The 25058-nt window shown below is 33.3% G+C and overlaps 1 protein-coding gene across 3 annotated transcripts in view; it reads right to left on the reverse strand.

The window, feature by feature from the left end:
• Positions 1 to 341: 341 nt before the first annotated feature.
• The window catches only part of LOC110028980 (probable mannan synthase 4), a 37673-nt gene continuing 12956 nt past the window's right edge, over positions 342 to 25058 (reverse strand). Inside the window, exons 5-10 of one of the 3 annotated variants that reach the window (XM_020731072.1) lie at positions 2817 to 2927; positions 2251 to 2387; positions 1810 to 1923; positions 1515 to 1714; positions 848 to 985; positions 342 to 768 (exon numbers count right to left, since the gene is read on the reverse strand). In XM_020731072.1, the coding sequence (XP_020586731.1) occupies positions 606 to 768; positions 848 to 985; positions 1515 to 1714; positions 1810 to 1923; positions 2251 to 2387; positions 2817 to 2927 (863 nt within the window). In that variant the 3' untranslated portion in view covers positions 342 to 605. Of the gene's footprint in view, positions 769 to 847; positions 1043 to 1514; positions 1715 to 1809; positions 1924 to 2250; positions 2388 to 2816; positions 2928 to 25058 lie in introns of all 3 variants that reach the window. The other 2 variants (XM_020731073.1, XM_020731071.1) reach the window with 2 other exon arrangements.

The following is a 25058-nucleotide window of genomic DNA, read 5'->3' on the forward strand; positions in this document are numbered from 1 at the left end:
TGATGTTTCTGTTTATTTTTTTCTTTCATTGTATATTTTACGTGGCAACATTAAAACTTATAGAAGCTCAACCTTGTTTTTAACCGAATCAAACCCAATTATTTTAGGTTTAATGCTTATGTTGTGAGATAGATTTTTGTTCAGCATGCTTGAAATGGACAAAATCATTTTATTTTATCAAGTTGCAAAAATTATAGATAGGGAATGTATGTTTTAATAATCTAATAGGATGTTAATTATCCCTGAATTGAAAATCTATAGTTTATAAGTATTTAATACGTGAATATTATTTTATAATTGTATTTAAAAGTATTGAAATTATAATTACATATAGAGCGTTGAAGTCATCCGGCATAGTTATACAGATAAAAGGTACAGTTTATAGATATCCTTAAAGTCAAAGCCTAAAGCTACAACAACGAGATAAAACCAAAAGGGGATTAGGCAATTCGTAAGCAGAGGCGTACATGCCAATGTCTGCATGGTCTTTCCCTGTCCTTCCTGTCAACAAATCACTGCCATATTTCTTCAACGACCTCAGAGCTTAACATAAAGAATTGTCTGAAGCTGTCCAAAAAATGTAAGAAAAAGGTATCAGACAATGGCTATGAGTTGGAAGCAGAGGCTCCAGCGTAGCCCAAGCCTATTGCAATGAAAGCAAAGGCTTGAAGGAAAAGATATATGTAGTAGTAATTCTTTCCAAAGACAACGTTATAGGAAGCACAAAAGAGGAGAAAAACAGCGAATCCAAGCTCCGTAAAGTTGATTCTGAGATGCAAGAAAATGATAATAAGATCACATACTTCTTCATCTGAAACCTGAAACATAAAGCAGGAATGCTGTTTACCTATCTTTAAATTTTGTTGAGGTTGCTTCAGGCTTGTTGTCCTCAGGATTTCCTTTGGAAGATTCTCCCAACTTCTCTGTTACAACCCATTCATTCACATTTCCCATCTCCAATAGGCCTATCAAAGTTGCCTTGATTCTGTGAAAGGACATGACATTCTCGAACAGAACCCAGAATGGCATTATATGAATAAAACTGACAAAAAAGTGTGATATAGTGAGACTAGCAAATCCCATAATGTTCAATTTGGCCACAGGTGAGATCTCGTAGGTTCATGTATACATATTACGTAATCTTCAGTTATTGGTATAAATTAGAGTGAAATCATCAATTAACAATTTTTAAAGTATTTTTTGGACTATACATATAGATATCAAAATGTTAGGACTGATGATGACTTCGAAATTGATAAAAACAGAAATAGCATAATGGCATTAATAATTCTAAAAAAACGATGAAGCATTTAAGCAACATAGATTCAGACAAAGAACACCACATATGATAGATAACACTCCAAAATAAATAACACTACCAGACATCTGAACTGTGCCATTATAAAAATAAAACAAACCAACAAGGGGATCGAGAATAAAACTTTTCAATGTGTAATTAGAAGCTAGATCTGAAAAAGAAATGAATACAGCGGGACAACATAGATGTTTTATACCGTGGATTTCTCAAGGCATTGAGAATGGTGATGGCAGTTGGAATGTACATCACTCCCCATAAGGGAATGCTGACCTCCGGTATGAGAACAGAGGCTGGAACCACGACGGAATAGAATAGAAATGTGACTATGTGGGTTATAATCTTGCGCACAAAGAAAAAGCTGTAAAGCACATAAATCTTCCTCCATATTGAGACATTCTGCACCATGGAGGATTTTGAGGAGGTTACTACATCAGCAAGAGTAAAGCATGTCCTTAAAATACAACTTCATAAGTTTAATGAACATACTGCACCTTAGCAATCAAAATATCAAATGCCACCTTTCTAAATAAGTTTGCAGCTCCGCATGTCCATCGGTGTTGCTGGTGCCGGTATGCCTTGAAAGTGCACGGTAATTCACTCTGGACCTGCATTAGTACCCAAGTCGGTAATATTGAATTGAACTATCATGGCATGTCCTAGTTAGAAACAATCATCAAATATTAGCTTTCTATAGAATATAATGCCAGAATGAAGTAATCAAATAGCAAGTATATTTTAATTATGGAAATATGACTCCCCATAGATTCTCAAATGAATAACTTCTACCATACAAATGACATAAATGTTTGCATTTCCGTCTGAGATTAAGGTTGACAGCAGAGTGCCATCACTTTAACCAAGCATGGTAAACATGCTCTCTTGCAAAAAGTTATAGGTTGTATGCCTTGATAAGAAAGATTTAGCATTGATACCTTGATGTCACCAATATATAAGAATTTCCAACCTTTGAGGCCTGCCCTCACCGCCAAATCCATGTCCTCCACAGTAGTTCGATCATTCCAACCGCCCGCTTCTTCAATAGCAGGTATTCGCCACACACCAGCAGTTCCTAGACTCAATGAAAAGTAATTTGAGGTGACGCCTTAAGCCACATCAATACTGAAAAGATCTTTATCTTAATGTAACTTTCAACAAATGCAGATAAAGATGTGCTGTCTTAAAGGCAATTCAATCAAACTTCGAAGATACTGTAAGAAAAAGGTGTACACAGTTCAAACCTACAACAATAATATGTTAAAGCCTGTTACACCAACTAATTAGATTACAAAATATCTGTGTCAAAGTCTGAGCACAGCTTCACAATAGTGATAGCCTTTAATAAACTGCATTTTTATCGTCAATTAGCAACCTTTTGCTTTTAGAATGACAAACTATTCACCATTTCTAGGCATGTAATTTAGCGTGCCTTAGAATAATGAGCATAAGGAATAAAGCTAATGATGATTATGATAATGATGTTATAATAAATACAGATTACCGTTGAAACCGAAGAAGGCAAAGGTTGATGAACCCGCCTCTTGCTCCACCTTGAAATGATAATCAAGAGATATCCTTTGTATCCTTGTCATCAGGCACTCACTGTAATTAACTGCAAAATGGTCCGGCAAATGCGACAGTCAGCAACTTCCTGTCAATTGAGGAGTAAATAAATCAGAGCTAATACATGCATCTATTCACCGGGAAGTCATTACTTTCAAAAATGTTTAACAGACTTATAGAGTATTGGTATGTACTACACAAAATGGTTTACTAAAAGAAAGAGCAAAGTTTTGGGAAAGCAGTACATCCGCGCATGGATAAAAGATAGCATCTGTGAAAATTACTGAAGGCAAAAACAATAGATAAAGGATTACCGATTAAATCTAGTTCAATATGCCCCTGTTAATGTTTTGACTTCAGTAAGTGATTTCATGAGAGAAGTAATAGATAAATAGATATGCATGATCAAGTATCCATAAAATAAAATAAAACATACAATCAAATTTCTATAATACTGTGCGAACCTTTCAATATTAATTTAATAGGAATAATAACGAACATGATAGATATAATCTCTAAAATAGGAAGAATTAGTACTAACTCAAGCGGAGAGAGTGGATTGCATCCATAAACAGTCTAAAAAGTTGCGCGTCTCGTAGTCTGGTTACAAACCTACTATAGGCAAATTTGGCATGGGCTAGGATCAGGTCCGACCGCTTAATTTTCTTCCCTACAAAGCATATTAGAAGGTTCCCAGAGCCTGTTCATCATCTTCGTCAGACCAACCGTCTGTAGATGAGCTGCTGAGCTGAATTGAAGCATAGTGTCAAGCTTTCCCATAAGATCCTCCAGAAGTGAATAAAAAATTTCACGTCTCTGTCAAAAGTAATGGTCCTAGATATCTCGTGTGTTTCACGCCCTCCCTAAAGTACAAGTTAGTTATATGTGATGCACCCAACGTTCAGAGGCAATGTAAAAAAATTAGTCATATTTGAGAATCTATCCACCACAACCATCACAGAAATCCTTGTTTTGTTGTGACCTTGAAAAACCAACACAAAATTCATGCTAACATCTATGTGATGCACCCAACGTTCGGAGGCAATGTAAAAAAATTAGCCATATTCGAGAATCTATCCACCACAACAAACACATAAATCCTTGTTTTGTTGTCCTCGAAAAACCCAACACAAAATTCATGCTAACATCCATCCACGGGGCCTCTGATACTGTTAATAGAGTATATAATCCCGCAATTTTGCCCCCTGATTTTGGCCACATGGCAAGCTCTGCATTGCCCGACTAATCACTCCACATCTCTCATCACCCGGGGCCAAAAAAGTTGTTCTTGCATAGGTGCTAAAGCCTTGTCTCTGCCAAATGTCTTGTAAGTCCTCCACTGTGACTCTCCTGAGTTTGGACTCTCTTAACAAACATCGAGGAATACATAACCTGTTCTGGTGGAACAGATAACCATAGCCCCATGACACTGCAAGGTAGGCTTCTCCTGACACTGCTCCCATATCTCTCTGAAATCTTCATATGTCTAGTACAACTCCTTCACTACTTTGAATCCTACAACTCGAGTTTGCATAGATGTGATCATTAAATGACGACAGCTTAGTGCATCTGCTACTTGATTTTGGCTTCCCGCCTTATGCTTAAGCACGAACTAGAATGATGCTAGGAACTCTACTCAGGAAGCATGCCGACCTTTCAACTTATTGTAGATTATTCAAGAACCTCAAAGCCTCATGATCCGTGAAAAAAATAAACTCGCATGTCAGCAGTTAGTGACTTCAACAATTAAGAGCTCTCAAGACCGCATAAAACACTTTGTCGCACATCAAATACTTTCTCCTGGACTCATTTAGCTTCTCACTGAAGAAGGCTATGGGTAGCCTCCCTAGCTCAGTACTGCTCTGATACCCACATTTGAAGCACCACACTCCACCTCAAACAATTGACTGAAGTCCGATAATGCCAATATTGGTGCCCGAGTCACCTTCTTCTTCAGAGTACCAAACTTAAATTGAGTTGTCTTTGTCCACTGAAACTTCTCCTTTTTAATAGTTCTATCAGGGGAGCCGTGATGGTGCTGATTCTCCTGATGAACAGCCTGTAAAATGATGCTAGCCCAAAGATTTTCTTAATTTGATAAAGAGTGAGGGGGCAACCAATTCACAATTGCCACTACTATTGTATGGTTGATATACCAAAAATATATGCATTTTTAGACTCATATTTTATATTAATTTTTTGTTGATTTTATACTTTAATGGAAGATATTTTTCATGTTTTCTTGCAGGTTGTTGATTTTTAGAACTTGGATTTTTAGACAGGTTGTTGATTTTTAGAACTTGGAGCAAAAATGATGAAATTTAGAGTCAAAATGAAGAATATGAAAAATTTGTTCCGCGTCGACGGCGCCGTTTGACAGAGAACAACAAATTAAATAGAAAACTCCAGTGTCAATGCAGATACTGTTTCTAGAATATTCGACGAATTTAGACGCTTTTTAAAGAGTTTTTGGATACATCTATTGGATAACCGACTCTAGGCTTTATTTGGGGCCGAAATTGATTGGAAAAGTGACTCTTCATGACTTCTCATCGCCCAAAATTAAACCTTCTACGCACCACACACTCTATATTTCATTCCACAACCATTTAGAGTCCATTATTCTTATAATTTAGAGTTTTTGTGGTGAGATTGTGTGAATTCTTCTCTAAAAGTTGTTGGAGAATAACAAAATTAAGAGATTTCTTCTTCCTACATTTCCTAGGATATGCTACAATGAATTTGCTTTGAGAAAGAGTTTCAAATAAGTGTTGTTTGTTTAATAGTATTATATGAACTTTCTTTTACATATAAAATTTGTGTTTTGTTGTATCTTTCTTATGAAGTCTGAGTAGTTTCTTTTATCTTTCTCCGTACTCTGAGATATGATGAAATGAAGAATATAATATGGATGTGCCAATGTTAAAATATAAAATAAACTGTGATAGTTTTTCAACTCTGAACTTAATTTACTTTTCAATCTGACCAATTGAATTGTTAAAATTTGTTGTGAAACATATGATCCGGAAAATGGAGTATGAGTTCTACAACAGAGTGAGGATCACATTTGACTCCATGAAGGAGAATCTCGTTCATGAAATTAAGTGCAAATAAATAGGAAAATATATATTGTTGGGTGTAAAATTGAAAATTTTAGGGTGACAGACTAAAAAAACCCCAATTCGGTCTCAGTGTTTAAGAACTAAAGTGAGAGTTAGTCATCAGAGGAAGGGATGTGGGAGCTCTAGAGTGGGAGTCAGTATCCTCCTAACCTAGCCACAGATTTAGGGACTAAACCTGAAATTAACCAATGATTTTCTATAACACTGTATCAGGGTAGAAAATTAAAACTGTTCCTATTTGGCACAATACATATTCTGACCATTTATCTCATCTTATTTTTCCAAAATCTCATTGTAGTGAAAAAAATATTTTTTCACATAAAAAATCTTCGTCACATAAACATAGTTTAATAGTTTAGTAGTTTAATAGTTACTGTTTAGACTTTGCATTTCAGTTTTGTTAGTAGTTAAATAATTTAATTATGATAAGATTTCAACATTCAAAATTAGTGACAGTAATTTCGTTTTGCTTCCTGTGAATTTTCTAATTAATTTATCATTTCAAATTTAAACATTCCCCGTGGGATCGATATTTGGGGGCTTAAATAGAAAGTCCTTTATTACTTGATAACAATCCGTATAGTTGCGTGGAATCCCAACGTTAATTGCTTAAATTTCTTAATTATATATTGAGTATCAAGTTTTTGGTACCGTTACATAGAGGAGTTAACTTTATAATTTTTACACAACTATATTTCCCTGGGATCAAGTTTTTGGCGCCGTTGTCAGGGAAGGTAACGTAAATTAAATAGATTTGATAAATTATGAAATTTAGAGAGAGATATATATATTTATATAATCAAAATCAAAAAAATTAAAAAAACAAAAATAAAAAAAGAAATATATTTTTATTTAAGAGTTTATTTTTTAAGAAATTTTTCTTTGCGTATTATATTTGTTTATGCGAAATATTGGATCTAAAAGTTTAGTACCTTGCGATTCATAATTAGAAAGTACTATTAGAAAAATTCGAAAACAACAAAAAGAAATTAAAAATTTAAACAAAATAACTAATAACTTAGATAATCAAATAAATGAAAATCGACAAAAACCTTTGAAAGATTATGCTAATCCGACAGCAGATGAACTTCACTTAACTATTCAAAATCCTGATGTTATTGTTAATTCATTTGAGCATAAACCTGTTACTATCCAAATGGTACAAAATAATCAGTTTGAAGAAATACCTGCTGAAGATTTTAACTTACATCTTGCTAGTTTTCTTAAAATATGTATTAAAATATGTATTCCTTTTAAATATGACAGAGTGTCTAATGATGCTGTTAATCTTAGACTTTTTCTTTTTTTCATTAAGGGATAAAGTCAAAACTTGGTTAAATTCATTAGCACCTGGATCTATCAGAACTTGGTGAGAACTATCACAAAATTTATAGCTAAATATTTTCCACCCAAAAAAACTGTTGAGCTTAGAAATAATATTACATTTTTTTGTCAGTTTGAAGGGGAATCGATATATGAAGCTTGAGAAAGATTTAAAGATCTTTTTAGAAAATGTCCATACCATATTCTACCAGATTGGTTAATAATTCAAACATTTTATAATGGTTTATTTTACAATTGATTAGTAGATTAGTAGGATCACTTAGATCTATCATAGATGCTGCTACAGGTGGATCACTAATGTCAAAATCTTTTGATTAAGCATACTTTTTAATAAAAAAAATGACTACTAATAATTTTCAATGACCTTCTGAAAGGGAAAATCCTAAGAGAGTAGTTAGTATTCATGACTCTGATACAATATCTATTTTAGCATCTCAAATTGTTGTTATTTCGAAAAAAAATTAATTAAATTGGAGTGAACTATTCTCAAATACCCACAGTATTAGAGAAAAATTTGCTAGGACAGATAATTGATACTTATTCATTTTATAAAACTTTGAACGCTATAAATAATCGAAATAACAATCTATATTCTAATTATTATAATCCTGGACGGAAAAATCACCATAATTTAAGTTGGAATAATTATAAAAATTCGGTGAATCCTTCCAGAAATTTGAACCAAGGAAATCATAATTATCGACCTTATTATCCTCTTGGATTTAACTATAACCCTAACCCACAAGTTAAGGAAAAGAAGTTGACGATGGAAGAAGTAATGTTGAATATAAGAAATTAAATACAAAATCAAGAGACTGCTATTAGAAATATTGAAAATCAATTAGAACATATTGCTACTGCACTTAGGAATAGACCTTCAGGAATTCTTCTGAGTACTGTAGAAGTTAATCCAAAAGATTAAAATAAGGAGCAAATTAAAGCTATTCAATTACGAAGTGGAAAAGAAGAAGAGAAGGAAGAAATAGAAAATGACCACAATGAAAATGAACAAACACAAGTTCCCTTAAAAAAATCATTACATTCGTTTACTTAACTCTCTGCCCTTCCAATCTACTTCCAGAAGAATAAAGATAAACAACTTATAAAATTTTTGGAAATCCTTAAGAAGTTAAAAATTTTTGAAAATCCTTAAGAAATAAGAAATTAACGATAAACATTCATTTCGTTGAAGCTTTGGAACAAATGTCAAGTTATGTGAAATTCATGAAAGATATACTAAACAAGAAAAGCAGGTTTACATATCACGAGACTGTTGCACTCAATGAAGAGTGTAGTGCTATTATTCAGAAAAAGCATCCTGAAAAATTAAAAAATCCTGGTAGTTTTACTATACATTGTGCTATTGATAAATTTTTTTTGGAAAAGCCTTATGTGATTTAGGAGCGAGTATCAATCTTATGCCTCTATCAATTTTTAAACGCTTATATTTGGGAGAGATTTCCCCTACTACTGTAACTCTTCAGTTAGCTGATCAATCAATAATTTATCTAAAAGGAGTTATAAAAGATGTATTAGTTAAAGTGAATAAATTTAATTTCCCTGTAGATTTTATAGTATTGGATATGGAGGAAGATAAAAAAATTCTTATTACTTTGGAAAGATCATTTCTTGCAATAGGGAGAGCTTTAATAGATGTGCAAAAACAAAAATTAATAATGAGAGTTAACGATCAAGAAGTAACATTTAATATAGCAAAAGCTATAAAATATCCTGCAATAGAAAAATATAATGAATGTTTCAGGATGAAAGTTACTGATTATCTGAGCAATAAACAATTTAAGGAAGAGTTTGAAGACAAATTTAGGCAAGGAGAATTTTTTTAGAACGAGGACAAAATAAAAGAAGATTTAGACTATATTTAAGACAAATTTAAAACTTTAGAACTGTTAGAAAATGATAATAAAAATCGTATTCTTTCAAGTATTAAAGCACTTGAATTTGAACTGAAAATATTACCTGCCCATTTAAAATATGTGTTTTTAGAATATGCCCATTTAAAATATGTGTTTTTAGGAGAGTTATCTACATTGTCTGTTATTGTATCTTCTGAATTAACTGAAATTCAAGAACAAAAATTAATAGAGATGTTGAAAAGATATAAAAAGGTTTTCAGATGAACTTTAGCAAATATTTAAAGAATTAGTCTTTAAATTTATATGCACAAAATTCTATTAGATGAACAATACAAACCTAAAACTAATCCTCAAAGGAGATTAAACTCAATAATAAAAGAAGTTAAAAAAGAAATCTTAAAATGGTTAGATGTTTTAGACCAAAAGTTGGATAGATTAGCTGGAAATAAATATTATTATTTTTTAGATGGATATACCAGTTATTACCAAATTTCAATTGCTCCAGAGGATAAAAAAAAGACAACATTTACAAGCTATTATGGAACATCTACTTTTCGTAGAAAGTCATTTGGACTATGTAATGCACCTGCAACATTTAAAAGATATATGATGTCAATATTTAGTAATTTGATTGAGCATGGAATGAAAGTATTTATGAATGATTTATCTGTGTTCGGGACTTCATTTGAATTATGCTTGAATAATTTAGAAAAAACTTTGGAAGTATGTGAAAGAATCAACTTAATACTAAATTGGGAAAAATGTCAATTTATGGTTGCAGGAGGTATTGTACTTGGACATAAAATTTCTGAAAATTGAATGGAAGTAGATCTTGCAAAAATTCAATTTATTGAAAAATTACCACCTCCTACTACCGTTAAAGTGGTAAAAAATTTTCTAGAACATGCTGGTTTCTACAGATGTTACATAAAAAAAATTTCGAAAATAACTAAGTCAAAATAACTAAGTCATTCGAAAATAACTAAGTCACTATGCCAACTTTTAGAAAAAAATACGAAATTTGATTTTAATGAGGAATGCATAAAAACATTTGAATTATTGAAAGAAAAATTAATCACTGAACTTATAATAGTTCCACCTGACTGGAAAAAACCATTTGAAATAATGTGTGATGCTAGTGATTATGCTATTGGGGCTGTTTTAGGACAAATGCACAATAAGATTTTTAAGATAATATATTATGCTAGTAAAATTCTAAATGATGCTCAAATCAATTACACAACTACTGAAAGAGAATTATTAGTTATTGTTTATGCCTTTGATAAATTTATACCTTACTTAATTGGAACTAAATGTATAATGCATACAGATCATTCTGCTATTAAATATTTGATGCAAAACAAGAATGCTAAACCAAGATTAATTAGATGGAGACTTCTTTTACAAGAGTATGATTTTATCGTATTTGATAGAAAGAAAAATGATAATCAAATAACTAATCATTTATCTAGAATAGAAAAATAAATATTAACTAATTTTGTAAATAAAATTTTAGAAAATTTCTCTGATAAACAATTATATAGTATTGATGAAATAAATGTACTGTGGTATGCCGATATAGTAAATTATATTGTAAGTGATATTTTATCACATGATATTAAAAATTAACAATTAAAGAAATTTATATATGATTCAAAATTTTATTTTTGGGATGACTCATATTTATATAAACAATGTAAATATCTAATTATTAGAAGGTGTGTGTCTTATGAAAAAACTCAACAGATAATTGAAAGATGGAATGATTCTGAATTTGAAGGACATTTTGGAACAAATTGAAACAAATAGAACTGCTTATAAAATTTTACAAGTTAGATTTTATTAGTCTACTCTTTTTAGAGATGTTAATGAATATGAATATATTAAAACATATATATTAAAACATACGATCGATGTCAGCGAGCAGGAAATATTTCTAGAAGAAATAAAATGCCTCTAAATTACACATTAGAAGTTGAAATTTTTTATGTTTGGGGATTAGATTTTATAAAACCATTTATGTCTTCATTTGGAAATTTATATATATTATCATTTATATATATTACTTGATGTTGATTATATGTCCAAATGGACCGAAGCTATCTTTGTACCTAGATGGGAAGGTTTGAGTGTTTCTAAATTTTAAATAAAAATTTTTTTACAAGATATGGAATGTTGAGCATAATTATTACGGATAGAGGATCTCATTTTAGAAATAAGAGAATCGAAAAATTAATTAAAAAATATGATATTATGCATGATTTTCAACTGTTTATCGTCCTCAAACTAGCGGTCTAGCAGAGATATCAAATCGTGAAATAAAATGAATTTTAGAAAAAGCTGCAAATTCTTATAAATTGAATTGGTCTGCTAGATTAGACACTGTATTATGAGCATATAGAACTGGTTATAAGACTCCTATAGGAATGTCCCCATATAGACTTATTTTTGGAAAAAAAAAAACATGTTACTTATCAGTAGAATTTGAGCATAGAGTATTTTAGGCTATTAAGGAATTTAATTTTAATCTAAAAGATGCAGGTAAGAACAGACTTGCAACTCAATGAACTTGAGCATATTAGAAATCTTATTATATAATACAAGATTGAGATTATTTCCAGGAAAACTGAAATCCAGATGGTTAGGATCATTTAAAATGATTAAAGTCTATCATTATGGAACTGTTATTATTAAAAATCCTAAAACTAGAAAGATCTTTAAAGTTAATGGGCATCGATTGAAACATTAATATGAATGACACATACCACAATTTAAAGAAGCTTTAATGTTAAGTCAACCCAACTAAACAAATGGTACGTCGGGTTGATGACATTAAACTAAGTACTTTGTGGGAGGCAACCAATATAAAAATATATATTACTATTTTATTTAATAAGTGTTTTATAAATTAGGAAATAAAAATCCTACACAATTTTATATATCATAAATTAAGAAAAATCTTAGTATTTGAGGCAAATTTGGAATTAAGATTGAAAGAAAAATAAGAACGGACGCAAAATTGGCTCTGGCGCCGACAACGCTATCGAAAGCGCCGACGGTGCTGCAAACACTTTCGTGTGGTTTGACGAATATGGCGAAATTTGGCGGGATGAAATGAAAGAATAACAACCGGGAGGTGTTTTTAAAGTCCCAAAAACTGCCTTGGACGACCAAAAACTTCCTATTTTCAAATTTTATGGTTTCTGGAATTGTACGTCGTACGAAGACGCGCTGAGATTATACGACAAAATTATTACGAAGAAGTGATTTATCAAGGAGAGAGGCTTTGTCAATTATGGCTTGATTAATCCAAGTTCTCCGATTGATAAAATCGTACTACAAAGACGATGAGAAGTTTTGTGCTACACTACCGCTGTAGTTGTTGTACTAGTGGTGAAAGAATTCTATGCTAACTTGCATGGAATTACACAAGGAGTTGTCTTCGTACGAGGTAAGGCTATACCATATACTCCGGCTCGAATCAATGAATTGTATATGATAGAAAACGTTTCAAGATTTGATGCAAGATGTACATAATTTTCTGGCGGATGAAAATGATAATTGGGAAATAATGATGGATCGAAGAAAATTTGACTGATCATACTGGAACAATGGAAGCAAGATTAGTGCGGATGTTCAAGGGAAAATGATGGATCGAAGAAAATTCAATTGATCAATTCTCGTACCGACTCTTCTACAATCTGTACTTTCATTACCAGTCTATGGGAGATATTAGAGGAGGAGAAAGTACTGAAGATGAGACAGAATAATTAAAGAAGTTGAACTCTCTACTAGTTTATAATATTTGTATTTAATGTAATTGTGTAGATTTTATTTAGTTTGCTTTGTTTTAAAATTCTAAACTTTAATTGTGTGTATAGTTTTCTGTCAGCGTTCTAAAGTTGTGACTTGATTTCGATGTTGAATTATAATTTAGATTGTTTTATGTGTGTGAAAGTGTGATTAGAAAAATATATTTGTATAGTATATTTTAATATATAAAAGTTAGTTTGACATTGTTTGTGAATTTGTTGTTAAATGAAAATTAGTATTGAAAAAACTAAATAAACTTTAGAGTAAATTAAAAGAAAATTGAAATTTAAAAAAATCGAGAAATGGAATTTTAGGCCTTCAGCGCCGACGGCGCTGCGCCTTCGACCCGAGAACAACCAAAACCCCTTAAAATTTGCGATTTGCACCGTAAAACTCAATTTTCACCCTTTGAGTTACTTTCAACCTCCGGTTTTTTCACCTAGGGCTTGCTATTGCTCGGATTTGAGACTATTTTGAGGCAAATGAATTTCGGATTTTATCTTCTCTAGGTAATAGCTAGATTTTGAACTAAAAAATTTTTATTTTCAACAAGGATTTATCTCACATTGCTGAGATCTAAAAATTTTAAAATTTTTTGAGAAAATCTTTTGGTGAAGAATTCTTAGTAGATTTAAGTTTAAAGCATTTCACATTGTGATTTTCGGAATTTTGAGAATTTATTTAGATTTTTATCAAATTTTCTTAGATTTACCATGACACCTAGAATGAGCAAAGGAAAGAGAAAAGTGGATTATGACGAACAAAAATTTATTAGTTTCAAGGTTAGTGCTCATTTCAATAGTATATTTGAAAATAAAAAAGTGATTCCGGATTGAGGATTTAAAAATCCAAGAGGAGAAATCGAGAGATTAATCAATGCTCGGCAGTGAGAAAATTTTTGTTATTTTACTGCTGAGGCGATTACTGGTGTAGTAATAGAGTTCTATATCAATTTTAAAGAGACTTCTGAAGACTTTGTTCTTGTTCGTGGGAAAATTGTGGAGTTTTCTCCAAGAATGATTAATGAATTTTGTCAGTTAGAAGATGTGTATAGTTATCAGCATAAATTAAAAAAGTGATTCCGGATTGAGGATTTAAAAATCCAAGAGGAGAAATCGAGAGATTAATCAATGCTCGGCAGTGAGAAAATTTTTGTTATTTTACTGCTGAGGCGATTACTGGTGTAGTAATAGAGTTCTATATCAATTTTAAAGAGACTTCTGAAGACTTTGTTCTTGTTCGTGGGAAAATTGTGGAGTTTTCTCCAAGAATGATTAATGAATTTTGTCAGTTAGAAGATGTGTATAGTTATCAGCATAAATTGTTTTCTGCTACGAATGAGGCCTTGAATGAGGTTATTTCTTTTCTTACTGATGGAAGAGGAACCTGGAAGGTGAAGAATGGTGTTAAGATAAACTTCCCTCTTTCTATGTTAAATATAGTATCTAAGGCCTGACACTACTATATTTCTTGAAGAATGATACCAACAAATTATCATAGTGAGATTACAAAGGATAGAGTCATCATGAACTTATGTATTCAGCAGGTGATGAGGATAAATGTAGGCTCTATTATTTATATGAACACTCGATCTATTGCTTTGAGAGAGACCACTGGTGGTTTAACACACCTTGCTCTGATCTTCACACTCAGTGAACATGTAAGAATTGATTTTAGACCAGAGGTGGAGAGGATTGAGCCTCTAAAACCTATTGGGTCTGTCAATATAAGAACATATGAATCTCATGTTGGATGGAGGCCTGAAAATAAGATCAGAGATATTCCTTCTACTTCGAAGACCCCTCCTTCTAGTGACCCTGCTCTTCGAGAACTTATGAAGCAGATGATGATCCAGCAGGGAGATATCTTGTGAATGGATCATAGAATGGAAAACATGGAGACCAGAAATGCTCACATTGATGATTTGATAAGACAAATGTTCGAATAAAATGCTTCTTATGATGATGTGATGGTCAGATATATGAAGGGTGATCACTCAGTTCAGTTTCCTACTCACCCTATCTTTACTCCATATCAACAGCAGAACTTAAATGTGGAAGAAGAAGAAGAAGAAGAAGGCGATGATTGGTGATATGTTAGTTTGAATTTTGTTTATTTTTATGTTTAGTTGTACTTTATTGTTGAGACTGTTTGTTTGTGGACTGTGATACTTTATTTTTTGTTGCGTTTATTGTTGATACTGTTTATTTTTAGATTGTGAGACTCTGTTTTATTTTAGATATTATGTTGTGAACTGTAGGATTGTAAAACTGTTTGTTATTTGAAATTCGGTTTAGTATTGTTGTTAGTTTTAGCAATTTGTTAGATGTGTTGTAATTAACTCTTTATCAGCAGATTTTATATGTATTATGTGTTATTTAATGTTTTAAGTCTTATATTTTTCATATTAGCACCTACAATATTTCATAATTAAGTTTCAAATATCAGAACATTCAACAAGTATGTCTTTTTTATGTATTAAATGTTTTTTTTCACCCTTTAGATTTAAGTTCTTTATGTTAAATCTTTTAAAAATTTAAGTTTGGGGGGAAAGAAAAATTCATTTTTAAAGAAAAAAACTTAATTTTATTTGTCCTCATTTAGCTATATTTTCAAAAATTTTAAATTTAACATGATTTGCGATATTAGAGGTTAACTTTATTTAAATAACTATATTTATGTTTTTAAATATTTAGTAAATTTAAGTAAAAATTTTTAATAATAAAAGTTAATTTTAGATATTAAGATATTTGGTATGAGAGAATAAAACTATGTTTTTCTATTTTAAGTAAAGAAATTTGTATTTTTGAAATATTAAAAATCTTAGAGATTCATGTAAGAAGAAAAGAATAAGCCCTTATGAAAAATCTTTAAGCTAATATAAATTTATAAAGCGAATGAGTGTGAAAGGTTTTGACTTTAAGAAAAGGATAGTGAAGTTCAAAATTATTAAAGGCTATCCAGCTAGAGTAATCGTCAACTTAAAAAAAGAAAAAGAAAAGAAAAAAGGATTAAAAATGATCCTAAAAAAGAAAAGAAAAGAAAAGGATGTGGGGAGAAGTTTGAGGATATGCCTAATTAAAAATTGGGTTCACTTGAATCAACTTAAAGAAGAAAACTTAGCTACATTTTCTAAACTTGTATTTGAGTATTAACATATTTAATAATAAAGTTTCAAGAAGTTCTTTTTCATACAGATATTTTAAGTGACGTTAATATGACAATTTGCAATTTTTTTTGAAAAGAATAGAGAATCAGAAATCTTGGACTTGATTGCTGGATATTATTATAGCTTTAATATTAACTGGAGTTGTATTGAATTTTTCTTAAGTTATGCTATTATGTTTAGTGGACTAATGTATTGAAATCTAGATTATTATTTTTTTTACCATAAGTCATATTTTTATGTAGTAAAGGAGTTACTTGACAACAAGTAACATGTAAGTTTGGGGGATTTTGATATACCAAAAATATATGCATTTTTAGACACATATATTATACTCATTTTTTGTGATATTGCACTTTAATGGAAGTTATTTTTCAAGTTTCCTTCCAGGTTGTCGATTTTTAGGACTTGAAGCAAAAATGAAGCAATAAGAATGAAATTTGGAGTCAAAATGGAGAATATGAAAATTTGTTCTCCGCCGACGGCACCGTTTGACAGAGAGCAGCAAATTAAATAGAAGAACACTGGAGTCAGTGTCGGTGCAGACCCTGCTTCTAGAAGATTCGACAAATTTGGACGTTTTTTGAAGAGCTTTTAGATGCACCTATTGGAAAACCGACTCTAGGTTTTATTTAGGGCCGAAATTGATCAGAAAAGTGACTCTTTCCGACTTTTCATTGCCCAAAATTCAACCTCCTACGCTCCACACTCTCCATTTCATTCAACAACCATTTAGAGTCCATTATTCTTATAATTTAGTTATAATTTAGAGTTTTTGTTTCTTATAATTTAGAGTTTTTGTTGTGAGATTAAGTGTAAATTCTTCTCTAAGAGTTGTTGGAGAAGGAGAAAAGTGAGATTTTTTCTTCCTACAATTTTTATGAGAGACTACAAGGAATTTGCTTCGAGAAAGAGTTTCAGATAAGTGTTATTTGTTTAATAGTGTTGTATGAACTTTTTTTATATATGAAATTTGTGTTTTGTTGTATCTTTCTCATGAAGTCTGAGTAGTTTATTTTATCTTTCTCCCTACTCTGAGATATGGTGAAATGAAGAAGATAATATGAATGTGTCAATGTTAAAGTATAAAATAAATTGTGATGATTTTTTAACTCCGAACTTAATTTAATTTTCGATCTGGCCAATTGAATTATTAAAATTTGTTGTGAAACATATGATCGAAATTAATGAAATTAAATGCAAATAAATAGAAAAATATACATTGTTGGGTGTAGAATTGAAAATTTTAGTGTGGCAAACTAAAAATCCTGAATTCGGTCTCAGTGTTTAAAAACTAAAATAAGAGTTAGTCTTTAGGGGAAGGGAAGTGAAAGCTCTGGAGTGGGAGCCAATATCCTGAGCCAATATCCTTCTAGCCTAGCGGAGCCAATATCCTTCTAGCCTAGCCACGGATTTAGCGACTAAACCTGGGATTAGCCAATGATTTTTTATAACACTGTATCTTAAAATTATATTAAAATTATTCCTATTTGGCACAATACATATTCTAACCATTTATCTCATCTCATTTTACCAAAATCTCATTGTAGTAGAAAAGATGTTTTTTCACAAAAGAAAGCTTCATCACATAAACATAGTTTAATAGTTTAGTCGTTACTGTTTAAACTTTGCATTTTAGTTTTGTTAGTAGTTATATAATTTAGTTCTGATAATATCTGAACATTCGAAATTAGTGACAGTAATTTTGTTTTACTTTCTATGAATTTTTTAGTTAATTTATAATTTCAAATTTAAACATTCCCCGTGAAATCGATATTTCGGGCTTAAATAGAAAATCATTTATTACTTGATAACAATATGTATACTTGCGTAGAATCCCAAACATTCCCCGTGAAATCGATATTTCGGGCTTAAATAGAAAATCATTTATTACTTGATAACAATACGTATACTTGCGTAGAATCCCAAAGTTAATTGCTTAAAATTTCTTAATTATATATAGAGCATCAAGTTTTTGGCACCGTTACATTGAGTCAAGTTTATAATTTTTACACAACTATATTTCCTCGGGATCAATGGTCCATATGAATGTCTACACCGGAGACAATATAACCTAAGAAACATACATGAGCCTATATGAAATGACACTTCTTTGAGTGGGAATATAGTTTTTTTCGATCGCAGAATCTTGAAAACTGTCCTCAAGTGCGGCAATTGCTCCTCTTCAGATATGTTGTATACAATAATATCATCAAACCCCACCAACGAAGTTCTCGTGTGAGAACGGAACACTTGATTCATCAACCTCATGAACGTGTTTGACGCATTGGACAACCTGAAAAACATAATTGTCCACTCGTCTCTTGACCTCATCCCAATTTGGCGTCGATCTTGGAAAAGTTAATTGCTCCATACAACTGATCCAAAAGATCATCTAAGCGAGGTATAGAGAGTCTATACTTGATGGTGCTTTTATTTAAAACTCGACTATCAATTCACATTCTCCACATTCCTTCCTTCTTGGGCAACATCAAGGCAGGGACAACACACTGGCTCTATCACGACCCGACCCGAGACTTGGAATTAACCAAGTCGAGTACAGAAGGTCGGGTGATGTGAATTTAAATATTCATTTTCTTAAACTGTTCTAACATATGAAAAATCCACTAGTTAAATTAAATCAAAGTGCTAGTCCGTATTTTTTATCGTTCATCTTTTAATCATTTAAAATTTATCTGAAAAATTAGTTTAAAATAATAATTCAAAAAGAATAGCTTTCCACTCACTTGGAAAAGGATAGCAAAATATCTCAATCGTTTTTTTGTTATCAATACATTATTACCTTTTGTTTTATTTTACATATCTTATAAACATTTTTTTAGTATTATAAATATCGGTACCTAAAAGTTAACGCTAAGCTGACAATATTTGCAAGTTCAACTTTACCTTCTCGCTTCTCTATTTTCCTTCTCTGGTTTTCTTTCCCCGCAACTCCATCATGAAAGCAATACAAGGAAGACCCTCCAACTTCCTTCCTCCTCACCTTCTACATGGTATCAAAGCACTGACTTGCCTCACCACATACATGGAAGACTCTTTCACCTCGTCTCTTAGTGAAGGCCTAGCCTCACTTAGCAAGAAAGAACAACCAATCCCTCCCTCCCTCAAGTTCCTAATCTCAAGCATCAAGAATGTCGCACCACTTCTCTCTCAACCGATAACTATCCATTGTAGCGCTCACAAATCCCCAAAATCATTAAGGCAAATGGCTTTGCAGGCTTCATCGATGGATCGATCCCCAAACCACCCATCACAACACCCAATGTCGTCGGGACAACAAATCCCAACCAAGCACACAACACTTGGATGTTGGTGGACCAAGACCTGGCAGCTGCCATACTATCCACGGTATCAAATACTATACTACCTTACGTTGTGGACCTTGATAGTTGCAAGGAGATTTGGATTGCATTGGAGAAATGCGTGCAAGCCACAAACAGATCCAAGGTCATACGGCTAAAAAACGAGCTACATAATGTGTCCATGAAGAATCAAACTATGGCACAATATCTGACACAAATCAAAGTCCTAATAGATAACATAACCACCTTTGGTTCAACCATAGACGTTGAAGACATCATACTTCATACTCTTAAAGGGTTATCATCGGTCTATCAAACATTCAAAACAACAATCTGGACTTCTCTCACTCCTATTAGACTTGAGGTTCTCCACTCCATCCTTAACAGCGAGAAGATCAACATATCCAACAAAATCAACACCAACCCACCACTATCGGACCCTCATATGGCTCTTTACTCTCAAAGAGGGTGTGGCCGCACCTATTACCGAGGGCGAGGAAGGAATACCAACCCATCAAAAAAATCATCTAATCAATAACAACAACAACAAAAATGCTCAACCACACCAAGTACATGCCAAATCTGCTACAACAAGTAATACCTCGTCTCTCACTGTTGGCACCGTCTGAAACACATTGCTCTTCTCGCTTCCTCCAATCAAAATCAGGACTGGTACTTAAATATCGGAGCTTCCAACCATCTCACCACCGATCTCAATTCCCTCCACCAAGCCGCACAATACCATGGCCATGATCAAGCTTTCGTTGGCAATGGTAATGTCGTACCCATACACAACGCCATCCAAGGCATACTTCCAATTATATCTCATAAGTTCCTTCTCTCAAAACTACTTCACACTCCTTAAATTACACATAACCTTATCTCCATCTCCCAACTCGCCACTGACAACAACTGTATAATTCTCTTTGTCGCCTTTGACTACAAAATTCAATATCATACCTCACGACAAACAATTCTCTAAGGCCCATGTTGTGACAGACTCTACCTCGTTCCTATCTCCAAGCAGGCCATGCTCTCAAGATCCACCTTCGCCGACCTTTGGCATCATTGACTCGGTCATCCCCACAAAGAATTTCTCACCACTATTTTCAAACAACAAGCACATCTATGTATTTTGAAATCTACTTCATTTCGCAACTCGTTTACTACAACTAAGAGACATAGACTACCTTTCTACCCCTCCAAAAACCATACCTACAAAACCACTAGAACTTATTCATACAGATGTATGGGGACCCTCCCCAAAAATTTCTAATCAAGGCTTCTATTTCCCTGTCATCTTTGTGAATGATGCTCCACGACATACTTGGGTTAATTTCATGACTCACAAATTTGAAATTCTCACTCACTTCATAAACGTTAAACAACAAATTGAGAAACAATCCAATACACACATAAAATGTGCACGGTCCGACGGCGGCGGTAAATACTGGAAACATCAATTTGACAATTACCTACTCACCCACAACATTATCCTCAATTCTTCTCACCCTACACACCAAAACAAAATGGTTTAGCCAAATTGATGCACCTCCACATCCTCAAAACCGCCATAGCACTTATTGCCACACATCCAACCTACAACCTCAATACTGACCCGACACCATCCTCACTGTAGTGTACCAAATCAACCGCATGCCCTCAACAAATACTCAACATTACAACCCATATAAACTTCTCCACAACAAACCACTTGACTATAATCACCTTCAGGCTTATGGCTATGCTTGCTTCCCATGGTTCCCTCCCCACAACCACAACAAACTAAAACAACCCTCGGATCAACACATCTTCCTTAGTTACCCCCGACAATACCAAAGATTGCAAATGCCTCGACCCCACCAACGACAAAATTATTATCTCGCGGTACGTCACCTTTAACGAACACTTCTATCCCTACCAACGCACACCAAACCACTCGCACCCTATGATACGCCTAAAAAATGACTAATTTTTCGTATATATTTTATGCTCATCTTTAATGATTTTTAATGATATTACACTTTAAAAGAAGGTATTTTGTACATTTTTGATTTCAGGGACAAGAAATAGAGTTTTGAAGGAAAAAGAAGCAAAAACGGTGCAAATTGGAGCAAAAACGAACAAGAAAGAGAATTGTTCTGACACACTTCGATATGTCTTTCTATGTTTAATCTCTTTTACACTTCTCACACATTTTTGAATGAAATTACTCTTTAAAGGAAGGTTGTTTTTATGCTTATTTTGTAGGTATATCTGTTAGGAACGCAACGCAACTAAAACGGGACGAAACGGAGCTAAAATGGAGCCAAAAAAAGCAAAATTGTGGAGCTGCGCAGGGTGGGCGCCGACGACACTAGAGTGTAGAAAACGACGCCAAAACGGCGCCGACAGCGCTCAAGACGGTTTGGACGCGATCCTAGGCGAATTTCTAGAAAATTCAATGTATTTGGACATTTTTTTGGAAGATTGCTTGAGGCATCTCTTGATAAATTCGTCTCTACACTATAATAGAGTGTTTTTATGCAAGGAAAAGGGGTGTGTGCAAGTGAAAAAATGTGGAGAATGTTTAGATCTTAAAATAGAAGTAGAAATTTAGATTTCTACCTTTTTAAAGAGATTATTGAGGAGATTTTGAGAGAATCTGTAAGGGAATGTTCTAGCATTGCATGGATTAGTAAGATCAGCGGGAGACTTTGTGGGAGAGATTTTCATCTTTCTTTCAAGGGGAAAAAGGTAAGTATTGTGTTCTTAGTTATCTTATAATTTTGTAAACATTTATATAGTGGATTTGTTTTGATTTAATGAAGTTTTTCGATGTGTTTTCTTCGTGTTTTGTGATGTGATTCTCTTACTCTTTCTTCTTTTTTGAAAATAGTGGCATGAGAAGATTATGTCGTTATTTTTCTTTTACTTTTCTTTTGCAATGAGTAGCATTCATGTTTAGGATATTGGGATGCATGCTAGAAGAAGTTTTAATTATAAATTGTAATGGTTTTTAAATTCCGCTCTTAATTTACTTTTCGATCTGGCCAATTGAATTGTTAAAATATGTTGTGAAACATATGATCCGGGAAAAGGAGTATGAGTTCTACAACAAAGTGAGAATCACATTTAAGTCCATCAAGGAGTATTTCGTTCATGAGATTAAATGCAAATAAATAGAGAAATATAATTTGTTCGGTGTAGAATTGGAGATTTCTAGGGTGACAGACTAAAAATACTCAATTCGATCTTAGTGTTTAAAAACTAAAACGAGAGTTAGCCTTCAGAGGAAGGGAAGTGGGAGCTCTGAAGTGGGAGTCAATATCCTCCTAACCTAGCCACGAATTTAGGGACTAAACCTAAGATTAGCCAATGATTTTCTATAACATTGAATCAGGGTAGAGAATTAAAATTGCTAATATTTGGCACAAACATTATTTAATGTATCTCATTCCTTTATATTATCTAATTCGCTACATAAGAATAGTAGTTTTTAACATCTTAAAGTTCTCCAAACCAACTCATCCAAAAAGGATTATCTTTAGAATTAATATTTACATTTAGGAATAGTTACTATCCTTACATTTAACATTCTCATTTAGCAGTAGTTGCTAAATAAAACACCATTTTAATCGACATTCCAAACTAAGGACTAACAGTAGTAGACTGAAATTTGACTAAGAACAACCTCGTGGGATCGATATTCGGGGTTTAATCAAAAAGTACTATATTACTTGAAACGATATGTGCACTTGCGTAGAACACATAGTCTGTGAACTATTTTCTATATTTTAAAATATTTCAATTTTGCATATTAGCCGCTAAATATAAATTGGGTCAAATTTTTTTACGTCTTTTGAAAGCTAAATTACTGTGTAATTACGGGTCGGGTCAAGTTTTTGGCACCGTCTCAGGAAAATTGAATTGACATAAAACACGCATAAAAACAACGCACGCAAGGAGCGCATCACCCTACAACAAATTACAACCCACTCCCCTTTACACTACATCCTACCACTATCAACACCAGCTCTAGCTCCACTCCCCTCATCCACACCGCCGACCAAACCAATCACAACAAACTCCCCTCCAACTTCAACTTCTTTACACTCAATCTCCACCTGCACAACCTCCTCTCGCCCAACCTCTCCACCATCAATCAGTCATCCCGCTCCACCACCTCATCCAATGGTTACTAGATACAAAACCGACTCTCTAAAACCCAAATCCATCTTCAACCTATAGCATCTCATTACCAATGATTTCGAACTACTAACATTATAGAAAGCAAAGCAACACCCCCTTTGGGTACAAGCCATGTGAGACGATCTCACAGAACTACAGAAACTACGTACTTGGACACTTGTTCCCCCACCTGTCGATCAACGCATTATAGGGTGAAAATGGATGTATAAGGTCAAGCGTAAGCCCGATGGCAGCATTGCTCGACAGAAAGCCCGACTCGTCGAACGCAGTTATCAACAACAATATGGCCTTCACTTCATGGTAACCTATAGCCCACTTGAGTAACATCCCACCATCCAACTCCTCTTAACCATTGCAGTCCGTCACCGGTGGCAAGTTATGCAGTTTGATATCTCTAATGCATTCCTCCATGGTGAACTACATGAGACAATCTACATAAAGCAACCTCCAGGACACCTCGACGCCCAACACCCCAAACATGTATGTCTCCTTCGGAAAACCATCTACGACCTCAAACAAGCTCCACGTCAGTGGTTTAATAAATTCGTTAGCTATCTCTTCCAAATTGGATTCCACACAAGCTAAGCTGACTCCTCTCTATTTACATTCCAAAATAGCTCTATCGTTCTTTACCTTCTGCTCTACATAGATGACATTCTAGTCACAAGTAACAACCCCAGTGTCGTAGACGAACTACTGACTAAGCTTAAGCACAAATTCCCCATAATATTGGACATCTTCTCCAGATTTCATGACATTACCACCGTTCACACAAATCAATGTATGTTTTTCATCAAACACCTTATGCATTGGAGATCCTCACCAAAGTCGGCCTAGCTGATTGCAAACCTGCACCAAACCCCCTATCCTCCTCCAAACACCTTCCCACCGAACTCAACCAGCCCTACCCCAACCTATTCCTTTACTGGCAGTTCATTGGATCTCTCAAATAACTAACAATTACACGTCTCGACATCATAGTCAATCATGTGCATACAAGCAACAACAACAACAAAGCCTTAATCCCACTACGTGGGGTCGGCTACATGAATCCTTTTTCTCCATTGCGTCCTATTTAGTGTCATACTTTCATTTAGTTCTAATAAATTAAGATCATTTTTAACACAATAAGCCCAAGTCTTCCTAGGTCTACCTCTACCTTTCTTAACACAAGTCGAATCTAAAACATCTACTCTCCTAATCGGATCATCTAATGGTCGACGTTTAATATGACCAAACCATCTAAGACGACTTTCTCTAATTTTGTCTGTCACAGGAGCTACACCAACCCTATCACGAATATATTCATTCCGCATTTTATCTCTAAGTGTAAAGCCACTCATCCAC

This window comes from Phalaenopsis equestris, unplaced genomic scaffold (assembly GCF_001263595.1).
Source record: "Phalaenopsis equestris unplaced genomic scaffold, ASM126359v1 Scaffold000540, whole genome shotgun sequence".
Classification (NCBI taxonomy): Eukaryota; Viridiplantae; Streptophyta; class Magnoliopsida; order Asparagales; family Orchidaceae; genus Phalaenopsis; species Phalaenopsis equestris.